Genomic DNA, 22,749 nt, shown 5'->3' with positions numbered 1-22,749 from the left:
GCGTTGCCCACAGGCTTCAGGGTCTCGGCAGGCTTGGCGTTGCCCACAGGCTTCAGGGTCTCGGCAGGCTTGGCGTTGCCCACGAGCTTGGGACTATCTACTGCCTTGGCATTCAAGGCCTCAGTATTGTTCCCATTCTCTGCTGGTGATTTTTTCTTGCTGCCCAGCACTGAGCGAAAATCTGGGGTGGCAGGTTTTGGAGTTGGTACTTTCTCTGGCACAGGGGTCTTGGGGGTCCCCTTCTTGGCCAGGACAGAGCGGAAGTCCACCTGTTGAGGGCTATGCACTTTCCTCTCTTCCTCAGACACAGTCTTTGGCTTCACTTGCCGCTGCAGGTTAGCGCGGAAATCCATCTGCTCGGCCGGGATCTCCTTCAGGTCTTCTTCCAACAAGGTCTTGGTACTCACCTTCTTCCCCAGGAGGTCACGGAAGTCCAGCTGCTCCACCTTCTGCTGGCGGATCGTCTCCTCGGTGTGCTGCCGTGTCTCCACACGCCTCTTCAGCACCCCACGCACGTCCTCACTGTCCTCCTCTGGCCAACCCTGCCCTCTTGCTGGCCAGTTGGGCCTCAGGGTCCCGTAGCAGTCACCACCACCACCATCAGCACCAGATCCTCGGCCAGAAAGGCCCGCACAGCTGGCAGGCTCCTTCCCCCTGCAACCAGTGAAGGGAAAAAGGAAAGTAGCAGAAGGAAAAGGGGCTGGGTAAGAAACGTCAGGGGAGAGCAAATCCCTGAGGGAGGAGGGTAGAGAGGGGGGGCAGCGGGGTGGGGGCTGGCCAGGCGGTGTTTATAGAAGGGAACATTGGTGAGAGACGCTTGCTTGCTTAGTTGCTTTGCTACATCGGTAATGACTCCAGTAGCCTTATAAGGGTGTGTGCAAAAAAAAAAATTCACCCCCTTCTCCTCCCCTTCTCTCCCTCCCTTGTTCCCCTTCCAATCTCTCCCTCTTGGCTCCAGCAGCCTCAGCTGGAGGATACAAACAATCTGGGTTGTTGGTGTGGCCTGCAGGGGCCAGGAGGAAGGTGGGTGGGTAGTGGCACTGGGCCCGACTGGGCAGCTCCCGGGGGGCACTCACCATGGGAGGGCGCTGGCAGGGTTGCTCTGCAGCATCAGGGACACCTGGCAACTGCATTTGCCAACTTGGTTCCTGAAGATTCAAAAGATCAGTACAGATCAAGGGGTTCTACAGGCAGAGAGTTTGCTCAGCCTAGGGCCGTGAAAAGGGCAGGGTGAGTGAGCATGGTCGTGGTGCCAGGCTGGCTGGGTGGCTGCCAGAGAAGACGGGGCCATGGGCTTTGCTGCGACCCTGAAACATATATCCCAGACCTGGATTTAGGGCAGGGCGCGCCACCTCTTGGCTACCTTTTATTTTCCCAGCTCTTATTTAAAAAAACTTTTTTTTTAAAGATTTTTTTTTTGTATCACAGCTAAGATTGGTGGCCAGAAGCAGGAGTAGTTTCTGTAAGAATATTAAAATAATAATATAGTCAGTCACTCTATTAATATAAGAAGAGTCAGGACTAGACTTGTGGAGGTGGAACAGCATGGTCTGTGAGTCTGGGTCCTGCCAGACGCTTCCAGACTGACCCATGCTTCCTTAATGCAGACATGATTACTTCCTTCTGGTCACAATGCCCCCCAAATATGATCTCCCCAATGCCCCGCTCCTGACATGAAAACACCCTCCAATCTCTACCCATCAGCTAATGCCTTCTTTCAGAATATTTTAAATAAAAAATCCTAAAATGCCTCCCACACAGGTGGCCCCTTCTCCTCCTCCTTCAGGTGGGGAGGGTGCTGAGGTCTGGAGCCTAACCTCCCCAAGGCACACGACCAGCAGAGCCCCGGCCCTCAGGCCAGGAGCTGCACCACACGTGGGTGCCCGTGATGTATGGTGACTCCTCCCTCCGCCCACAAGGCTGCCATCTGCTGGCGTGTCTGAGCCCTGGCCATGCAGGGGAAGGGAAGAGGACGATCCCTGAGCCTGAGGCCACGCTTCATGACAACCCAAATGGGGCATCTATATGGCACCTCCAGCTGGCGTGGCTGCCACAGCCATTATCATTCTCATTCCCACAACATCCTAGTGAGGCACTGAGCACTCTGCTGCTGAAGAGAGGGGAGGAGAGGAGACTGGGGGTGGGGGTGGGGTGGGATGGGTTAGCTGTGCAGTGCTGGGTGGCCCCCAGTCTCCCCAGGTGTGACCATCTTCCCAGCAGCCCAGGGGCCCACATGCACCTCAGCTCCTACCACAGAGGCGCCAAACTCTGACGGGTCCTTACATAGTGCATCTCACTGACTCGCGTCAGCTCTATGAGGCTGGGATCACCATGGTTTTGATTTATTTATTTATTTTTAAAGATTTATTTATTTATGTATACAAGAACTGAGGTACAGGGCAGAGGTGCAGAGGGTAAGAGGATTCACTAGAGAAAGAGTGGGGAGCAGAACAGGCAGACTGACTGAAACGCACCGCTGAGGGGAGCAGCAGGCAGATCACCTTCCTGGCCAGGGATCAAACTCCCGTTTCAGTGGCTGCAGAGAGCTTCATAGTGCTGTGCTTTAACCCCTTGTGTCACCAGGGAGGGCCCCAGCCTTGTTTTTATAGGTAAGATAAATAAAACTTACAAAGGTTAAGTGAACGGAAGCACGCTGTGGGGTCTACCTGGTGGGCACCTGCATGACACGGCAGCTGACAGACATCTGAGCAAGTGTTCACGTAGCTCTGCAGAGGCCTGCGCATGCCGCCTTTACTTGGGCCCTCCCAATGGGGCTCAGCTCCCCGTCAGATGCTGGCATCCGTGGCATGGCAGTCAGGGGTTCTGGATATTGCTGCTCACTCACAGGCAAGATCTTGCTCTCCTCCAGTTCTCCTCTCATCTCTTGTGTGCATATGGGAGGGACTCATGGGTTCTCTCCTGGCCACCTTCCTCAAGGCTCAGGCTCCCAAGGGGCACAGACTCACGATTTAGGGAGCCTCACATCAGGAGTGTGAAGGCCCGGGTGCTCCTTAGCTCAACAAACAGCTATTAGGTGCCTCTTTGAGCAGGGCCCTAGGGAGCCTGGAGGCCCTCAGTCCCCACTAAGCATTTCCCCGGGGCTTCTGTCAATTTGTAGAATAGCCATGGGGAGTCTCTGGGTATGAAGTTCCGCTCCCCAACACCTCATTCCTGCCAGGCTGCTGGCGGCCTTAGGCCATCATTTCCCCACTCTACTTTTTGAACAGGGTGGGTTGTTCTGGGGTTGGTGTAGGACATGAGGACATGATGCCCGAAGGCTATGTTTCCCCAGTAGCCCTTCTCCACAGCTCAGCTGAGTTTCCTCCTGTCACAAGTAGAACACAGCCCAGATGCAGAAATCAGGAGCAGACATAGACCAGATGGCCTTGCTTTACTTTAACCAAGCCCTGCGGAGGCTTTAAAGGGTGGGGCAGCCTGTCCCCTGAGGGTGGGTAACTTGGTTACCTGTGGGGGAAGCAGGTAAGGGCTTCTGGGGTTCCCCTTCCCTGCTGCTCCACCCCATCCAGCCTCACCCTGAGACACCCCGACAGTGGGAGGGGTGGGCGCCAGGTAGAGCACTAGAGGTGTGTGACTGGTGCACAGAAGCGGATCATCACCTGGGGGCAACTATTTCTACAGCCAAATGCATCTCTCTTGGGCCTTTAAGGCAAATCACAGATTCACTCAGCGCCTACAATGGTAGAGGCCTGTTACTGGAGACCCACAGACCGGAGAACTGAACCAGCCAGGCAGCCTCTGGATGCCATCTGTGCTGTCTGTACATTCTCAGCAACAAAGTTAGGCCTGGGGCTGAGGTTGAGGCTGCTCCCCGCCACATCCAGCCCAGATCCTCCCACAGAGGACCTGGGGCTACCGTGCTAAAAGTCGCTGCCCCTTGTATGAGCTCTTTCGGCTCCCCTCTCTCAAGCTCTGAATGAGAAGCCCACTCCAGTTACCAAGCCGTGGACCCTGCCCCATTCTGAATCACCCATCTCTGGAATGGGTTTTATATGCAAAATTAGTTTAAAGAACTAATTCCCTGGCCAGTATCAATCTTTCAAATACTTCAGCTGGAATTTGGAGCTGACTTTTTGACATTCTCCCTTTCAGTTCAAGACAAGATTCAAAGAGAAGGTGGGGAGATGGAAATTTCCCACCAGCATCTACCCCATCACTACAGCAGGACAGAGAGGATCTGCTCCATCCTGCCTCCAAACCCACATCCTCCTGCCATCCAGTCTTCCTCCTTAAAAAACATTGTCTACTGGCCCTTCCTGGTGGCTCAGCGGGTTAAAGCACAGCACTGAGAATCTAAAGCCACTTCCGCATGAGTTCAATTCCCGCCAGCCCCGGAGGTGACCACATGGTGTGGCAGACCTCTCCTGACCCGCCCGCTGCTCCCCTCAGCAGTGTACTTTGACCATCTGCCTGTTCTGTTGCCCACTCTGTCTCTGGTGAAGCCTCTCACCGCCCCTGAGCCTCTGGCCTGTACCCCAGTTCTGTATGCACAAATAAATAAAATCTTTAAAAAAACAAACAAACAAACAAACAAAAAAACATTGTCTACTGGGTCTAGGTCTGATTTCTGTTCTGAGAAAAGCTGGGGCCGGGGGAGCCCTGATGGGCCTGGTGGGCACATATGGCCCAGAGGCTCTTCCATTGCCATACTCCTCAGCTGGGGACAAAGCCAAGACCAGGCGGCAAACTCCCAAGGAATGAAGAGGTTTGGCTTTCAGGGAGGGATAGGGGTGAGGGCTGTGTGGAAGGGGGTTCCAATGAGCCCAGGTCCCCCAACTTCCCAGTGCACTTGGAAGAACCAAGGAATGGAAGTGCTTGTGATTTGAAAACAGAGAAGAGTGTTTCAGGCTGGGATCTGCTACTTGCCACCATGAGCAAGTCTGTGACCCCAAGACCTCAGTTTCCCCCATTAGTAGGCGAGGAGGAGGCGAGATAACTTCTGAAGTTCCTTCCAGCTGGGGCAGTCTATGCTTTATGACTGTCCCCACTGGCCCCAGACAGTCTGCCTGCCGGCCTTCCAGCACAGCCCTCTGCTCTGGCCTGGCGGGCTTCCCACCACCCTTCACTTGCTCTTCCCCTACCCTCTCTTGCAGCCTATACAACACGTTCTCAACAACGAAGCCTTTACTATTCTTTGGCCAAGTCTCACCCTTTCTTCTTTCCTCAAAATTCCACAAAAATTTCATCTCTTCTGGGATGTCTGGCTTGACGAACACAGTATTGTACAAAGAGACACTCCTCTATTGACCAACCATCTATTCTCAAACACACGTGATCAGTTGCACTATTTTTTCTGGTCCAGGAGAGGAAGAGTGTACCTCCTCTTCTATTTAGTGTACCTATTTTGGAGCTAGTAGTGCCTTCCTGATTATCAGCTTCAGGCACAAGGCAGAAATCTTGGTGTGGTTTGAGCCCGATGATGATAGGACAACCAGCCAGCCCACAACCATCCCATCAGCTGACCACAGGCGCATCATCAGGTCAGCTGAGATCTGTGAGCCTTGCTCAGATCAGCAGAACTTCTGAGCAGATCCACAGACTCCTGGGAGGTAAGTGATGGCTATTTTTTTTTAAAGATTTATTTATTCGTACAGAACTGGGGTACAGGCCAGAGATGCGGAGGGTGAGAGGATTCACCAGAGAGTGGGGAGCAGAACAGGCAGATTGACGAAGTACACTGCTGAGGGGAGCAGCGGGCGGGTCAGGAGAGATCTGCCACGCCATGTGGGTCACCTCCGGGGCAGATGGGATCGAACTCATGCGGAAGGGGCTTAAGCTTCTCAGTGCTGTGCTTTAACCCCCTGCGCCACCAGGAAGGGCCCAAGTGATGGCTATTTTTAACAGCCACTAATAGTGTGATGGTTTTGTTATACAGCAAAAACTAACTGATAAAAGTGTACAGCACGTGCCCAGCCAGGATGGGGCTTAGTGTTGCCGCAGGAACAACGCTCCGTCACAGCGTAGCCTTGGCATGCAGCACCTGCCTCGCTGCAGCTCAGAAGCATGATGGGCTCAGCACGGGCAAATGGTTCCTATGGGAGCACAAGCCCTTGCAAAGTTGTGATGGTTGGACCTGCCCGAGCTAGGCCAGGTCCGATGATCTTTGGGCTGTGCAACATCATGATGCAGCTGTGTGCTCTTCAATGCTCTGGGAACCCGAGGAGCTGAGGCGTTTTCTCACCATCAACCCATGCTTGGCATGTGACTTATTGTAAGAGCATCTTAAATGTAGAGGAACATGTCTGAATCACATTTACCTAACAAATAACTAGCGCATGCAGACTGAGGGCCTGGCAGTTTGCAGGCTCAGGGAGCACAGAAGCATGCCTTCATGGTGCTTACTGCTTACGTCCCACAGGACCTAGCAAGACCTTGAAAAGGGCTGAAAAAGGAATGGGGCCATTCAGTCCTTGTGATGGCTTTAGAATACCTACAAATTCTTTCTCCTCTCCTCCAGAAGGTGGAATTTAACTCCCCTCCCCTCAAGTGTGGGCTCCACTTAATGGCTCACTTTTAGGTGAGTAGGGAGAGGTAATGATATGCCTCTGAGGTCAGGTCATAAAAGGCATAGTAGGCCCTGACATACACTTTCTCCTGGCTCCCAGCTCTGGGAAAGCCAGGTACTCATCATAATGACACCGGGCAGCCCATAGAGGGGTCCACATGGCCCCCCATGGCCAAGAACCAAAACTTCCTGCCATCAGCCTTGTGTGTGAGCCACCTTCGAAGTGATCTTCCAGCCTTACTCAACCCAGCAGACAACTTCACTGGGACCTCACCTCATCCAAAATCATCTAGCTTAGCTGCTTCAAACTCCTGACCTACAAACATTATGAGATCATAACTGTTTTTTGCTACTAAACTTTGGGGTCATGTTACCTGACAATAGATAACTAATACATTCCCTCAAACCCCCAATTCTAATCTATTCTTCCCTCCTTCATATTCCCCACACACCAAATAATAGGGGAACAAAGGCTAAATGCCATAAGATAGAGGACTGGGAAGTGAGCTCAAAAGGGCAGGTTGTCAGTGTGCAGTGGGAGAAGAAAACAATGAGCCTGACTTTTCTTCACCTTGAAGCCCACATCCCACAATTTTTAGTACCTCCTCTGATCTCCCAATCCTATGTAGGGACTTCAATAGGAGGTAGGAATTTAGGGGGCAGAGACATGCAGGAAGTTGGCAGGACAAGGAGACTCACGTGAGCAGGATCTCATACTGGCCGGCGTGCCAGGGCTGAACATTCTTTACAACCAGAGTGAACACATCCCCATTCTGTAGCACCTCGAAGTGGCCTGTGTCTCTGGGGAGGATTTTGCCGTCTCGCAGCCAGCGCACAGTGGGAAAAGGGTCACCAGCGATGGCACAGGAGATGAGGACACTCTGACCTAGGGATGCTGTCACGGAGCGAGGCTTGCTGATGAACCAGGGCTGGACGCCATCCTGAGGCTCTGCAAGTTGGCAAAGGGTTGAGTGGGAGAACGGGGTCTATTAGCAGATTGCATCCACTCAACTATCCATAGTGGTGCAAGTTTTAAGACTTTCCAGAAAGTAAGCTTGTCCAGAAACACTTTTATTAGGTATACAACATGGTACATCCTTCATGGTAAATCTGCATTGCTTGCAGAGATTGTTATTACATGGATTTGTATATCCAAAGCGAGGGGAGCCCTGAATGGCTACATTCACATACTATATGTATACATTCACATGGCCATATCAGATGTGTATGATTTAGAGTTGTCACTTACTTTTTTTTTTAATATTTTATATATTTTATTTTTTAATAAAGGGGCTAGTCATTTTCATATCTCTAGCTTTGGTGGAAGATAGAAAGATAAGGAAATATTAAATATATATTTTTTTATTACAAAGTTTATTTTTACATCATTTTGCACATTTTTTTTTTCCATCTCGATTGTAATCCCCGCGGGTTTCCCATCACCAAATCACCCCTGTGCCACCACCCTAGTCCCGTGCATTTCCCTCCCTTCCCCCCAACCCCCGTTTTTGATCCCATTCCCTACTCCACCCCCACAAAATGTCTCTGGTATATGGTTGTTCATTATTTTTGTTATTTTCTCGCCTGGTCCATTATACTCCTGCTATGAGTGGAGTTGTCACTTACTTTATGTGTGATTTGACAGGTCATTGTGTGTGTGCGTGTGTTGGGCGGTGGGGGTGGGGGTGGGGGGAGGGAGAGGTGTAGGAAGCTATCATTGCCAAATCGCTAATGCATATTAGCGCTCCATGCATCTGGTCATTAGCAACCTAGGTCCAGGGGCTCAGAGGTAGGGAAGAGCAGCCCCACCCAGTCAAAGCCTGAGATGTAGGACAGGGAGATGGCCTCCAGGGCTGGGATGGGACCCAGGAAGCGCGGGTTCCATGGTGGGAGCAAAGCAGCCTCAAGTGGCTTCCCCAAATTGCTGTTGGAGAGACCAGGGAACCTCCTCCCAGCCCTGGCTCACCCGGTCACCTGGTTGACCTTACCTTGCACTCTGAGTATGGCTTGGGTGCAGGCCTTGCCGGCACTGTTCCAGGCTACACACATGTAAATGCCTTTGTCCTCGGGGAACACCTCCTGGATACAAAGGCTGTGCTGAGGGCCTTGCTGTTCAAAGTGGAAGTCCTCGGACTCCTGGATCTCGTCGTCATCATGAAGCCAGATGACCTCAGGAGGCGGGTTCCCTGAAAGGGAGGAAGGACAGCAGAACTGGTCAGGGAGGTGCTCCAAGGACCAGGCAGCACCCCTGCATTGAATACTGTGACACTGTAGCAAACACTCTGTTAACTTGCTGAGTTTCCCGGGCCTGTAAATGAATCTAACTCGATCTACCCTAAAGGATTCTGGGGAGGACCAGAGGAATCATTAAGCCCCCCTTAGCAGCCTATTCAAAGCCTCTGGCACAAAAAAAGTCCTCAGTGCATGTTCATTCTAACTATCGTGATTTAATAACAGATTTGGGGGAAAACAGAAAGAATCCAGAGGTAAAAAATATGTTTTCAGAGCCGTCCCTGGTGGCGCAATGGGCTAAAGTGCTGTATTGCAAGCTGGCTGCAGCCACTTCAATGTCAGTTCAATCCCCGCCCTGGAGCTGATCAACATGGGCGGCAGACCTCTCCTGACCCGCCCGCTGCTCCCCTCAGCAGTGTGCTTCATCCATCTGCCTGCTCTGCTCCCCACTTAGTCTCTGGTGGATCCTCTCACCGCCCTTATGCCTCTGGCCAGTTCTGTATGCATAAATAAATAAATCTAAAAAATATATATTATTTTTAAAAAAACTATGACTTCTGGAATGAAAAAGAAAATGCAGGAAGTACGGTTGTTAACATTTGCATTTGTAGCGCTTGGTGACACGGAGGAGCCATAGATCACTGCGCTGGCCATGAGTCAGGTTCTGCACCGCCTCACCGGTCGTGCACCTTGAGACAGGCCATTGCAACTGCACAGCAGCCTGTACCAATATTCCCTAGAAAGAGAACTCTTACCATTTAATTTTGTTAGCATGAGAATGTTGTGTGGTGAAGGTGGGCACCAGCTCAGATAGGATTTCAGACCCAGGTTCCTGATGGATTTCATATTTGGTTTTTTTGTAGGCTGTTTTCCTGGGCAGCTTCTGGTAATTTGTTGGAGCATAAAACAATGGCTACTTGTGAGGGTTTCCTCTGCCTAAGAGCTGAGCCGAGGAAACCGGGACTGCCCAGGGAGGCTGGGCAGCCGAGGCTGGAGACCCGAGGAAAGAGGAGACCTCCCCTGGTCTCCTGAGACTGGGGGCAGAGCGCCTCTGCAGTCACCTTCAGGACTCAGTGAGTGGAAAGGCAAGTGTGGCCGGGAAAAGTGTCCTCCTGCCTGTGGGAGCAGGAGTTCATCAGGTTCCTCAAGAGGGTCGGGCATGGGGTCTCTCGGGTGGCATGTTTATTGCCTCTGCTGCTCCAGAGGAACTGAAACCAGGGAGAGCCACCTGAGGACTGCCAAAGGGACTAACCTTCAGTGATGAATGGGGAAATTTTGGATGCCCAAGGCATGACCTCGAGTCAGCAAGTCTGTGCCACTCGGCTCCCCAGGCCTCCCTTGCTGGCATCTACCAAGGACTGTGCATCTCAGACTCATGCTAGTCACACCCAGCTCTCATTACCCAGCTCCTGTTTCAGAAGGACCTCTGCTCCATCTTTTCATCTTAATTGTTGAACAGGCAACTGAGGAAAGTCTTCTGGTAGGTGGGAGTTCTCATGTCATCTGGTTTTGTCCCACTGTTTAATATCTTAGGGCTACAAAAACTACACCGTTTTCAAACTGATCCTTCATGCCTTTAGCCAGGTCATCTTCTTCCCCTGGACCATTTAGTCTTGAATTCAGAGAAAGCAGAAAAGAGACCAAGAGCCCCCTTCTTTGGATCCACTGACTGACAGCGCCACGCTGATTTGTGATCGGAGCAGAACATTAGGGAGTAATGCCCCATGGATCCAGGCCCATTTTCACATAACCCGGAGGACAGAGATGCAGTGACATACCTGACACCTGGACTGTCATGGTGACCTGGCTTCCATCCATGACTCTGAGGTCAGAGAGGCCTTGCAGGAAGTGGGGTGCAACAGGCTTGCTGGGAGCAGCAGACAGAAGGTGTTCACTCTTCCTGTCTCTCTTCTTCTCTGCGTGGCAGAAACAGAATTTGCATGGGGTGAACATTCATTCACTCAGTGAATAGAGCCTAGAAATGACCACTTGGCAAGTCACTTCTAGAGGCTCAGGTTCTCAAGAGAGTGGACTGCTCACACATGAGGAGTTTGGGGAGGTCCTGGAACTACTGGGAACAGGGCCTGACCACTTCTCTTCTGGGCATAAGTGTTCTCTCCCGATGGCAGGATAAGAAGCCGACTACTGGTGAGCCACACCCAGTCTAGGCTCTGGTTCCTCAGGAGACTTTCAAGGGAGCAGGGAAACCAATATCTGGGGAATCTTATGAAACTTTTTTTCTTAAAATTTATCTGCTTGTTTGAACCAGTGATACACTGACATGCACAAACTTGGAAAGGCACGAAAGAGTACATGTCGCACTTCCCTTTCAGTCCTGTTCTCCAGCCATCGAACTCTTCCCAAAGACAACCTATTTCAGTTTTCTATTCATCTTGTGTGGGTCTATGTATGTGACACACAAGTAAGCAGATATATTCTCTCATTTTCATCTTTAAAAAATTGACTGCATGCTATAAACAATGGCAGCACCTTGTTCTTTCATTTAATGGTGTATCTTGATGTCTCTCATAAAACAGAACTGAAGAGCTGCCTCACCTTTTCCTATGATTGCAAGATACTCTTTCACCACCTCATGACTTTAAGTATCCCAGAAAGACAAAGTCACAACACTTTTCTGGATGCATAAAATGACAGACTGCTCATTTTCGGGTCCTAGTATTAGTGAGGAAGTGGGACACCTGGAAACTTCACACACCGCAGTTGGGAGTATAAGATGGTGTTGGGCAGTTTCATTAAAAACTCTCACACCAGTGAGAATGGCACATATTAAAACAACTAGCAACAACAAATGTTGGCAAGGCTGTGGAGAATAAGGAACTCTCCTGCCCTGCTGGTGGGAATGCAAGCTGATACAACCACTATGGAAAGCTGATTGGAGGTTTCTCAAAAGGCTAAAAGTAGGCTTCCATATGACCCAGCAATCCCACTCCTGGGTATCTACCCAAAGGACACAAAAACAGTGATTCATAAGGACACCTGCACACCCATGTTTACTGCTGCTCTATTTAAAATAGGCAAGATGTGGAATCAACCCAAATGCCCAAAAATAGAAGACTGGATTAAAAAGATGTGGTACATATACACAATGGAATATTACTCAGTGATCAAAAAGATAAGTTCATGCCTTTTGCAGCAACATGGGTGGAGCTGGAAGGGATCATACTTAATGAAATAAGCCAGAAAGAAAAAGAAAAATACCAGATGGTTTCATTCGTAGCAGGAGCATAAGGGATCCGGAAAAAAAAAAAAGAGAGAGAGAGAGAGAGAGAGAGACAAACAAATGTAATAGAGTAAAAATGAAAACAATGAACAACTATAAACCAGAGACATTTTATGGAGGTGGAAGTGGGAATGGGATCAGAACTAGAGTGGGAAGAGTGCACTAGACTGTGGTAATGGCACACGGGTCAATTGGTGGTGGGAAGCCCATGGGGATTACAAAATGCACAAAATGAAGAATGACGTAAAAAAAAAAAACTAAACTAAACACACACTTTCCGTAATAGCCAGTCATTGTACCCCTTGGTATTTACACAAGAGAAATGAAAGCATATAGTCATTGAAGACTTGCACCTAAACCTCACAGCAGCATATGAGCCCCAACTGGAAACAACCCAAATGCCTACCAACAAGTAAATCAATAAACATCTGAATAACCATTGAAATACTACCTGCAATCAAAAGGAATGGGCTAACAACAGAATGTGATAGCAAGGGATAAATCTCAAAAAATAACATTGAATGGAAAATCAAAGGAAGCATCCATACTGGATGGTTCCATTTACATAAATTCTAGAAAATGCGAAACACTGTGAAGAAAGCAGACGTGGTTGTCTGGGGGCCGGGGTCTGTAAAGGGGTGTGAGGAAGCCTTTGAAAACGATCGAGAGCTTCATTTTTCAAAAGTGCGGTGTTTTCAAATTAAACACCATAAATATATGCAGTCTTTTGTACATCACCATTTACCTCAGTAAAAGCTGGAGGGGTAATCACTTTCAGAGAGAGAAGGAACACGTCAGAGAATAAAACACAAAAATGGATTAGCTCTCTGGGTTTAGGGCAGTCCAACTTGCTCCCATTCAACTCTCTGAGGGAGGTGGGTACACAAACAGGCTTTCCATTATTCCTGGAATCTCCCCAAACTGGGCCCTGACCTGCTCCAAGTGAGCTGAAGGGTAGGATAGCAAAGCAGCGGAGTTGCCAGCCTTGGCTTCACTCACAGGATCGGAGTGGGCCCTTGCTGTCCAGTCTCTGACTCTGCCCTTTGTCTTTTAAGCCAAGAGGTTTTGACTATCTGTAATTCCCTTTTCAGCTTTTGTTTTGTGTCTTAGGGTGGGGCTAGAGGTAAGACCAGAGGTGGCTGGGATAACTCAACTTTAACTCAAACTCTAAGTTTTGGGGGAAAGGGACTCTAATACTTTGGGGTTTTATTAGCAAATACCAGTTTAACAAGTACAGATCTCCTGGAAGCCTGAAGCTGAGGGGACACATTCCCAGGGTGCTTTACACACCCAAGGAAGGTCTATCTCTAAATTTGCTGTCACTGTAAACAAAATATGGCCCACTGCTGGGCTCTTGTGGGTAGCTTCTGGGAATGAGGCTGGGAGAGACTAGGAATATCCCTAAAATGGGATGAAAGTACCCCCAGGGCAGGAGCAGTATGAAAGGCATCAAGCCATCCAGGTGGGTCACCCCGCTCTATGACAGAGGTGGGCTTCCGGGCCCCACTCTCCTTCACCCCAAGCCCAACATCACTGCTTTTGACAGAGGAGTGACCAGGTGGTCTTGGCCTTGGCAGAAGGACTCAGGAGTGGGGTGGTGGGGAGGGCTGAGGAGGGCAGTATTGGAAATGCATAGATCTCCTTTTCTGACAGGGCTGCAGTGGCCAGAAAAGCTGCTGCCTCGGGAGAGTTGAGGAATTTCCTGTCTTGCACAGACTGAGAAATCTCGAGGACAAAATGTTTTCGCCTCTCCAGAGTCCCCCTGTTCCCCGCCTCTTGGCTGCCTCGGCCAGAGTGCCCAGCGTCACAGAGCTCTCTCTGCAAGGATGGGCCCCTAGATGCTACGGGAACATCCCAAACTGCAGCTTTCTCTGCAAACTGGAGGTGGTGTCCTTTCTGCCTGCCACCCTGTCTTGGGTCTCCCACTGTGTGGTGTCCTGGACTGGGACTTCAGCTAAGCCACATCACCCTGTGGGTCGCTGTCAGTGGGAATAAAAGCTTATCTGCACACTTCCCTCTCCTGAAAGGTATTGGGGGGTGGGGGTGTTCCTCCCACACAGCAGCTGGAAATCCTGGAGGTGAGGCCAGCCTAAGTCCCTGCCTCTCTGGAGTTCAGCGCCCTCATCTGTACCCAATCACTCTCTCCAGCACAACATCCTCATCACTATCAGTGATGACCCCAGGTGAGGCTGGCAGTCGAGCTGACTCACACTATTCACTTGGGCTCAATTACTTGGAGGCTTTAACAGTGGGAAAAGAACAATTCGAGACTGGGCCGTGACCCAAGGATTACACACACATTTTTATGTAACCTGAGGCAAAGACTGTTAGCAAGACAAAAGTGTTGCTAGCACATATCATGGGATGTATCTAAAGTAAACTGGAGACAAGGAGAGGAGAGTATTGGTGGGAACCCTCCCTGTGGCAGGCATTCAGGCCTCCCACCCTGCTCTTTTTTCCCCAAAGCCCAACAGCAAGAATGGAGGAAGGAGGGAACTGACTGAGAGGAAATGTGTAGAATCCACCTGTTGTCAGACTTGTGGTTTGGGTCCATGCAGGACTAGGGGGACTGTGAATGGAGCCCAGTGAATGGCTGAGTTACCCCTGATTTCTTCCTGAGGTGAGAAAACCAGCCAACCTTCCCTACAAATACACTGTAGGGATTAAGGAGCTAATAAAGAACTTGGTTTTGGGCAAGTGGCTTTTTTTTTCTTTTTAAAAGATTTATTTACTTATGCATACAGAACTGGGGTACAGGCCAGAGGTGCAGGGGCGGTGAGAGGCTTCACCAGAAGCACAGTGGGGAGCAGAACAGGCCGACTGACAAAGAACTGAGGGAAGCAGTGGGCAGGTCAGGAGAGGTCTGCCATGCCATGTGGGTCAGCTCCGGGGCAGTTGGGGATTGAACTCCTGCGGAGTGGCTTTAGCTTCTTAGTGCTGTGCTATAACCTGCTGCGCCACCAGGGAGGGCCAGCAAGTAGCTTTCTTAAGCAGCCTAAGAAAAGCAGCCTGAAGTCCCAGTCGCCCCCTCCGTACTCCACCGTTCTGAAACAAAGGCCAGGAATAGGACAAGCTTAGGTGACATGACCTGTCCAAGGCCACAGAGCCAATCCCAGCCAGGCAAGCCTGGCATGCACACCCAGGCCTCTGAGGGCAAGGCCAGATTGGCTCTAGGAGCCAGTCTCTTCCAAGGGAACCAGCTTCTTCAGTGTTCCCCTGGGGATCTCTCTATGAGAACCAACATTATCTACTGACCCACAGCTGAGACCCTCGCCAAGGGAGCAAAGCTAAAGCACAGCAAAGACAGCCAGGTAAAAAGGGCGACTCTGTGTGTGTGTGTGTGTGTGTGTGCTTCATTTAATCCCAAAGTCTAGCAAATTATTCTGCTGCATCTGCGGCCTACTCAGCATACATCAGTTTATGCTCACTCTTGAGCTGACTCAGACCAAATTAATGGAGATGGCTGGAAATTGGAGCTCGGGACTCACAGCTCTAGCTGGGTGATCTGAGGCAAGTTCCCCAACCTAAGCCTTAGTGTCTCTCCTCTTGATGATAATATAGCTACCATCAATTTTTGATGATAACATAATATTGATAGGTGAGATGTACATATCATCAGTATAATAAATGATAAATACTGCAGGGTTTTTAGATGATTAAAGAAATAATACTTAAAAGAGCTAGGGTAATACTAAGCATATAGTAGTATAAAAATACTTTGTGTTGGGCCCTCCCTGGTGGCACAATGGATTAAAGCACAACATTAAGAAACTAAAGCCACTTCTGCATGAGTTCAATCCCCGCCTCAGAGGTGACCCATGTGGTGTGGCAGACCTCTCCTGACCCGCCCGCTGCTCCCCTCAGCAGTGTACTTCGTCAGTTGGCCTGTTCTGCTCCCCACTCTGTCTCTGGTGAAGCCTCTCACTTTCCCTGCACCTATGGCTTATACCGCAGTTCTGTATGCATAAATAAAAAAAAATATTTTGTGTCTTTTCTAACCCAATCAATTTGTGGAGGGAAGGGAGGCAGTGGCCAGGGTCTGAGAAAATGCAATCTGACAATAACTACAATGAGGAAAGTCCCCTAGAGCAGGATATTCATATTTCATCAGGCAGAGGTCTGAATGGGAAGTATCTCAACCTCTACAATAATAACAGAACAATAATTTCTTACAGAGTTTAGCACTTCACCACTCTGAAGGGTGTCCAATGGTGTCCACAGCTAAACTGCTATAGCCTTGGCATCATCTCGTAGGGTGCATAGTGTTCCCATTTTACAGTGGGAGGACCCAAACCCAAAGAACTGGCCTGTCCTTAGATCCCAGGGTTGGCTGGGTCCCTGGAGTCCAGCCCTTGGCACTGTCCTCTGTGTCCTCTGAGGATGGAGGCTGGTCACCTGGATGCCCCAGAGCTTTCTGTCACTCACTGTGTTCCTGCCCAGAGGCACCAGTTATGGTCTGAGGCAAGGGCAGGAGCCCCCATAAAAGTGGTCCCTTGTGGAAACAGCTTTCTTCATTTGGGGATATAAATACCAAGGGAGACACCTGGGGCCCAGTGACAGACTTGCTGTCCAGCCAACGTGGGCCAGGCATTTCCCATAGTTGTGCTTCTTGCAGCTGCTGAGCCCATGTGCAGAAGGGGCCCACTTTCTGGACACTGAGATGGGCCCAGCCTCCTTGCTTCATTGGCTTAGGAGTAATGATTTCAGTGAACTGCTCTACCAACTGAAGACTTTCATTCACTCATGGCCTTCGTCCCATAACTCAACTGAGCAGTGAGCTGTCAGAAACACTCTTCTGTCTGGAGTGAAAGGAAAAGGATTAGACCTGTCCCTCCCTGGGGACAGATGAGAGTAAAAATTAAGAATACTTATAAAGCAGTTTGTTGGCAAGTAAGAGTAATGCCACATTAGATGAATGCTGTCAATAAGACTCAAGAAGGGCAAAGAGAAAAGAGAAGGGAAAAGAAAGAAGTCCTGTGGGAGGGGGCGCGAGGGGAAAGGACAGAGACAGAGACATGCTTTCTGGCCTCTGACCTTCCTTGACCTTTTTCCTCCTCCCTCGTTTTCTGCTTTGACTCAGCAGAAACTGTTATTCAAGGGAGTTCCTAATCATGAACTTAAACAGTACATTCTTGCTCCACTGAAGCAAAACTATCAGCCAAGTGGCTTATCAGGGTCCCAGAGGAGTCATGGGCTGACGCAGTGGGGCCTTGCTGCGGGGGGTTACTATGGCCCGCTGACTTCACCTCTGAGTACAGCTGCTTCTTCTGTGGAGTTAATTTGAAAATGGAAAGTGGAGTGATGAAAGTTAAGTAAAACAAATCCATTTTTTCTAATAGACTTGACTGTTTTCTATGAAAACAATGTTTCTCATTAAAAAGACAAATTGATGAATTTTTATTTAGTTCATAACATACAATTGGAAATGACCCAATGTTATATTTTGAAAAACTCTTACTTAAAGAAAGTTAACTGCTCACACAGCAGGAATGACCTGTTACCTTTCTCATTAATTCCTCTACCCTCACCTATGTAACTGGTTCCTAAGACCTGCGGGCACAAGTGAGGACTGTGGGCTAAGAACCCCACAAGCCTTGTCACAGTGGCTGGCTATGATCTCAGGTCTCCCTCTGTCCTGCAATAACTGCTCTTTCCTTCAGAGTCCTTCCTTTCTTCTCTGTAGGACTAGAAGAAAAGCAATTCTGAATTTCTCCTTAGAAGCTTTTTCTCCACCTGTCAACTTTTATAAGCCAAACTGTTGCTCTCTGAGAAGCCCCATGTTTCTGGATCAGAATTTATATTAAATGTAAATATTTGTACATTGAGTAGTTTTCTTTGAAAAGGGCCTTTGCGGGTTCCCAAATTATTCAAAATTTGTTTCAGATTAAGCCCAAAATTTGTGGAATGTTACATTTAAAGTGTTTAAGCAGATGTCACATAAAGATAAAAGGCAGATAAAGCTGGTCTGAGCCAGCATGACCAGAGCCCTGAGCGCCTTCCCCTAACAGAGGGTCCCTGCGTGCGGCTGCCAGAGCCTCAGTCCCTTAGTGGCACAGACGTGTCTCTGGACTCATGAGTGGCCACAAAGGAAAAGCTTCTGAGGAGACATGGAAGGGCCCTCCTGCAGCCTAAATCTCTCAAATGCATGGGCACACAGACCTCTTGAAAATGCATATTTAGCTCTACTGAAGATTTCCTGTAGGCCCTGAACCTGAGCTACTTTGCTTAGTCACCACAATGCAAAATAACATTCCAACGCAAGCTGGACCCACTCCAAACTCTAATACTATGGAAATCCAGTAAATCACCAACTGAAGGGGAGTCCAGCAAGCGCTGTCTTCCCTTCTTCCTTTATTTGGTGCTCAAAATCCAGCCGGGTGCAGGGGCCTGGAAATAGCCTCCTCCTTTCCATAAACACCAGGACTGCTGTTTCTATAGGACTCATCAAGGAAGGTTCCGGCCCCCAGCGGGGGACAGAGCACAGCACAGCCCTCCTCATTTCCAGGGCATCTGCGTCTGTGCAGACATTGACTCTCTGGGAGGGTCTAACTTCTATTTTAGCGAAGTCTATCTACTCGGGCAGTCAGCAGGACTGTGCCGTGGCACTTGCGAGCCGCGAAAAGAGATCCTTCCTATCAGGGCTTTCTCTCTTTGAATTTCCTTCCCCAGAATCAACTGCCTCAGTACCTAAGAAGCAAAAGGAGAGAGAAGTGTGCAAGGAGAAGAATGCAAGGAAATAATGATGAATGGCTTCCCCCCAAATATTTTGACCAGTAATGTCAGGGTTGGTCGATGGGCAGCAGGATCATTGCAACCTCAGCCTTCTCTCTGCCTTAGAAGTTATAATCAAACTCTAAGCATAAAGGTACTGCAGCCAAACCAGCGAGCCTTCCCTCCGAGGAGTGCCTACAAACCACACCACGCCACAGCCCCAGTGGGTCACACTGCCGAGGGGAACACAAAGCTGAAATTCTGCACAGCATGCTTGGCCACGGGCCCCCGAGCGCCTGTCACTAACCTGGAATCAAACTGCTTCTGTGGGCCCTCTGCCGAGGCCAGAAAGCGCTCACTTCCGGAACCCACTGTTGTCTTTAGGGCCGCTTCATCAAAACAAGTATTCTAATAAATGTGCTTAGTAATGTTTTGCTTTCTATTCTAGAAATCAGTTTGTTTTTCTTTAACTTCTCCACATTTTATGTCCTTAGGCACCTTTAACAGGCCCAGCAAGTTCACAGTTAAGGAAATAAACCATTAGGCTGAGACACTATGTCAAATGTGTGCAATTAGCAGGTTAATAAATCCAGTCACTGAAGAATTTTAGCCTTGCAAAAGATACTCCAGGGAGAGATAAATCTAAACATTCTAGCTAAGGAAGCCCCCGTCCCCCCATGGCTCAATCCAAATACACGGAAATATTTACTGTTGTTCAGATCTTCCTGGGCTCCGCTGGAATTTGGATTAATCATCTTTGAGGTCCCATCTAGGGTCAGGCGGAAAGGCTTTCATCGCCTTTTGGATATTGGGGATTTTTTCCTCTGGTGAGAAGGGACTACAGATGGCATCTCTGTTGGAGTCTGGAGTCTTGAGAGTTTTGAGGATTCTTGCACATGCCGACGAGCATTGAATGCCCGGGCCATGAGAAGGTAGAGATACCACTGTCCTGCACCTTCGCGGTGACCAACCTCAGGCTGCTGTCAAATCACTGAACATACTCTCAGGCATGCCCTGTCCGGTATGCAATAGTCAGTGAGACATATGGTCTGGTAGGGAAGGCCATTAAACAATTAGCATAAAACGCACAGGATAAAACGCTGCAGCCTGGGCGACGCTCCCCCTCACTTTGCTCCAGCCACCCTGGGTGTCGCCATGTCCTCATGCAAGACCTTCATGCTGGCTGCAGTGACTGCCTCGAGCGCTTTCTCCAGCCCACTGGAGTCTCTCCTCACAGAGGTGGTGATCCCTTCCACACGCCTCTACTCTCCCTTTCTGAGTAGCAGTTGTCAGGATTTGATTAAGCCAGTGTTGATTTCTGCCATCTCCACCTTGGATGCCACCCGCACGTAGGCAGAGCCCTCATCTGAACTGGTCCCTGTGGTTTCCCCAGGTCAACCCCTGGCACAGTGGTGCTCAGTAAAGATGTGGTGGCAAGCCATGATACGGAAAGGGAGGTACACCCTGAGGTGACTGGGAAGGCCTTCCAGAGGAAGTGATACTGTTGCCGGGGAGCTAGGCAGATTTTCGAAGGAAGGGGTTACAGAGGAGGAGAATGAGAAAGCAAGGAAAAGTTGTAGAACCCATGTCAGAGTGCTGGGCCAACAATTTTCTGGAGGGTTGTGAAACACTGGGAAAAGGCTAACGAGGTGTGGTAGAGTGCCCACATTTGGCCGTCAGCAAAGTATCTGCTGAAAGCTGGGATTGAGCTTGCCTGGGGGTTGGGGGCCTCAGAAACCATTTCAACTGGAAACCAGACAACCTCAGGGTGATGCATTGCCAAATGGCACCCCCTGGTGGCCAGAGCCCCTAGACTGAGGTGCAAGCAAGCAATGTTTTAGTGGCGGGCCCCCCAGGGCCTCTCTCTGATCCCCCTCTCCCCCTTACTAAAAACAGACAGACAGACACCACTGTGACAAATTCAGACCTTTGGTGACACTTCTCAGACTTGGCATTTGGAACTATTTTATCTTGTTGAAAGGCCTGGGCTGCTTCTGCCAACCATCTTAATAGCACATACTAAACAAGCCCGCCTATGTTTGGGGATGTTATGAGGATTATTTATTGAACCCTCACAGTACTGAGGGGTGACTACCAGTATCCCCAATTCACAGAAGAGAAAGGGAGAGTTGACTACAGTCCAGGCTGCTGGGCTAGAGGAGCAGAACTGACGCCGAAATGGCCTGCTCCACATCCCATTAAGGCCAAGGCCACACTGAGCCCCGAGAGGCCAGGCCTGGTCAGCTGAAGGAGAGGCTGGAAAAGCCGCTGGCACAGCAGAGAACAAATGCCTCTGCTACAGGAAGAGGACCTGGAGCCAAGGGTCTGCCAAGAAAGTAAGAAAAACCCCACAGACCATGACGGGAAGGCCATGAGCTGAGCCTCCCCAGCGCCCCGGGGCACAGAAGAGGGCGCCACTGTGCCAGGCTCGGCATGCCCCGACCTTGTGAGGCTGCCCAGCACTGCCGCCTGAGCGTGGCTGCGTCTCTCAGCCTCTTTCACCATTTATGGTAGCTGAGCCCCTGTTTGGCCTTCACAGGCCAGTAAATCCCCACATGGGGCCGGTGGGGGGAGGGACTCACGCAGGCAGAGCTGTTCTGAGTAAATGTAAGCAGCCTTGCAGAGCTCCGTCAGGGGCCTCTCCTCTTCTAAAACTTGTCCCCATCCTCCAGCAGACCCCAGGGCAAGGAAGAGGAAGATGCGACCTGGAACCCCCACCTCCAGGGGATCCTCTTCTCCGCTGGCTCTCTAATGTGAGCTACACACAGGCAGCCTGAGCATGTGCTGGATTCGCAGGCCTGGCTGAGCTAGCAAGGGAGCATCTCGGACAGCACACTCACAGGCTGCACTTCTCTCTCTGCCTGCTACTGGGCTTTGGGGTGGGCCACATGGGCCTCCGAGGAGGGCCACCCTGGAGGGAGGGGAGAGCTGCACAAGGAGATGAGGCTCAGGTCTGTTCTTGTTTCCCCTACCTCTAGTTACCACAACTTCTCAAGGCCCCTTGGTGGGCCATGAAGTGATCTGTGAGGATAAAAGCAATAAACAGCAGAATGCTGGTGGACAAGTTCCTGCAGACCAGGCTCTGAGTGTGGAGCGTTTCCTGGAAGGATGGAGGAGGCCAGTTCAGGGGTAACAGTACTAACTGGACTCCTCAGAAATTAGGGAGAGCACCACATCCCCTCTTGGTAGACAGCCCCTATCAGTCACCTCCTCAGGCAGGAGGGGTTGACACTGCTTAGCCCACGGGACCCCAGCTTCCCCCAACAGTCAGGGGGTACATGATCTGAAAGGGGCTGGCTGCAGGAATTAGCGGAACTGGAGTCACCAGGATTCGGGGTGGAGAAGTCCGTTTGACTGACTAGGTTTGTGCAATCAGGCAAATTATGTTGACTCCTTGAGACCTTAAAACCCTTCTGTGTAAAACAGGGAGCACACACTTCACCACCTGGGCTGTGGAGGTCTGGGTGATAATGAGAAAAATATGAGTCAGGTGTAAGTATTGAAAGCAGGGACCCGCGTATGATTCTCCCCCTTCCCTTTTCTGTGGTGGCTACTCATGTTTTAGGGAGACTCTCCCCATGAGTCCTAAGCCTGGGTGACACAGCAAGGGTCATGGTGCCCTGCTCCTCTGAGGGAGACAGGATCAAAGCACCCAGACACCAGACACACCCAGGGGCTGGGTGCCCAGGTGGGGGTCAGCGGTAGACCTGGGGGTGGGAAGGGGGGAGTTAAGCTTACCTAAAAGCCCTGGACCCAAGAAACTCTTCCCGATGTGTCACCATGACTGTCAATACCGCAGCCCAGACAGATATGTCTGCGACTCCTCGGTCTGGGACTAAGAACTTGGTGCGCTCAGGGGATGACCAGGATAATCGGATTATGGGACACCAGGCTGGTGATGCATAATAACAATGCTGGGGGCCCTCCCTGGTGGCGCAGCGGGTTAAAGCACAGCACTAAGAAGCTAAAGACACTGCAGCATGAGTTAGATCCCTGCCCTGGAGGTGACCACATAGCGCAGCAGACTTCTCCTGACCCGCCC

At 50.2% G+C, this 22,749-nt stretch overlaps 1 protein-coding gene across 2 annotated transcripts in view; it reads right to left on the bottom strand.

Annotated features, from left to right (window-relative positions):
* MYLK (myosin light chain kinase) overlaps nt 1–22,749 on the bottom strand; it is a 236,412-nt gene that overhangs the window by 80,233 nt on the left and 133,430 nt on the right. The window contains exons 12-16 of one of the 2 annotated variants that reach the window (XM_004675148.2): nt 10,534–10,671; nt 8,512–8,709; nt 7,223–7,472; nt 1,077–1,148; nt 1–654 (exon numbers count right to left, since the gene is read on the bottom strand). In XM_004675148.2, the coding sequence (XP_004675205.1) occupies nt 1–654; nt 1,077–1,148; nt 7,223–7,472; nt 8,512–8,709; nt 10,534–10,671 (1,312 nt within the window). Of the gene's footprint in view, nt 655–1,076; nt 1,149–7,222; nt 7,473–8,511; nt 8,710–10,533; nt 10,672–22,749 lie in introns of those variants that run through there. The other variant, XM_012733783.1, reaches the window with a different exon arrangement.

This window comes from Condylura cristata, unplaced genomic scaffold, assembly GCF_000260355.1.
Source record: "Condylura cristata isolate star-nosed mole 26May11 unplaced genomic scaffold, ConCri1.0 scaffold00003, whole genome shotgun sequence".
Classification (NCBI taxonomy): domain Eukaryota; kingdom Metazoa; phylum Chordata; class Mammalia; order Eulipotyphla; family Talpidae; genus Condylura; species Condylura cristata.
This window is presented reverse-complemented; position numbering and strand designations above follow the sequence as displayed.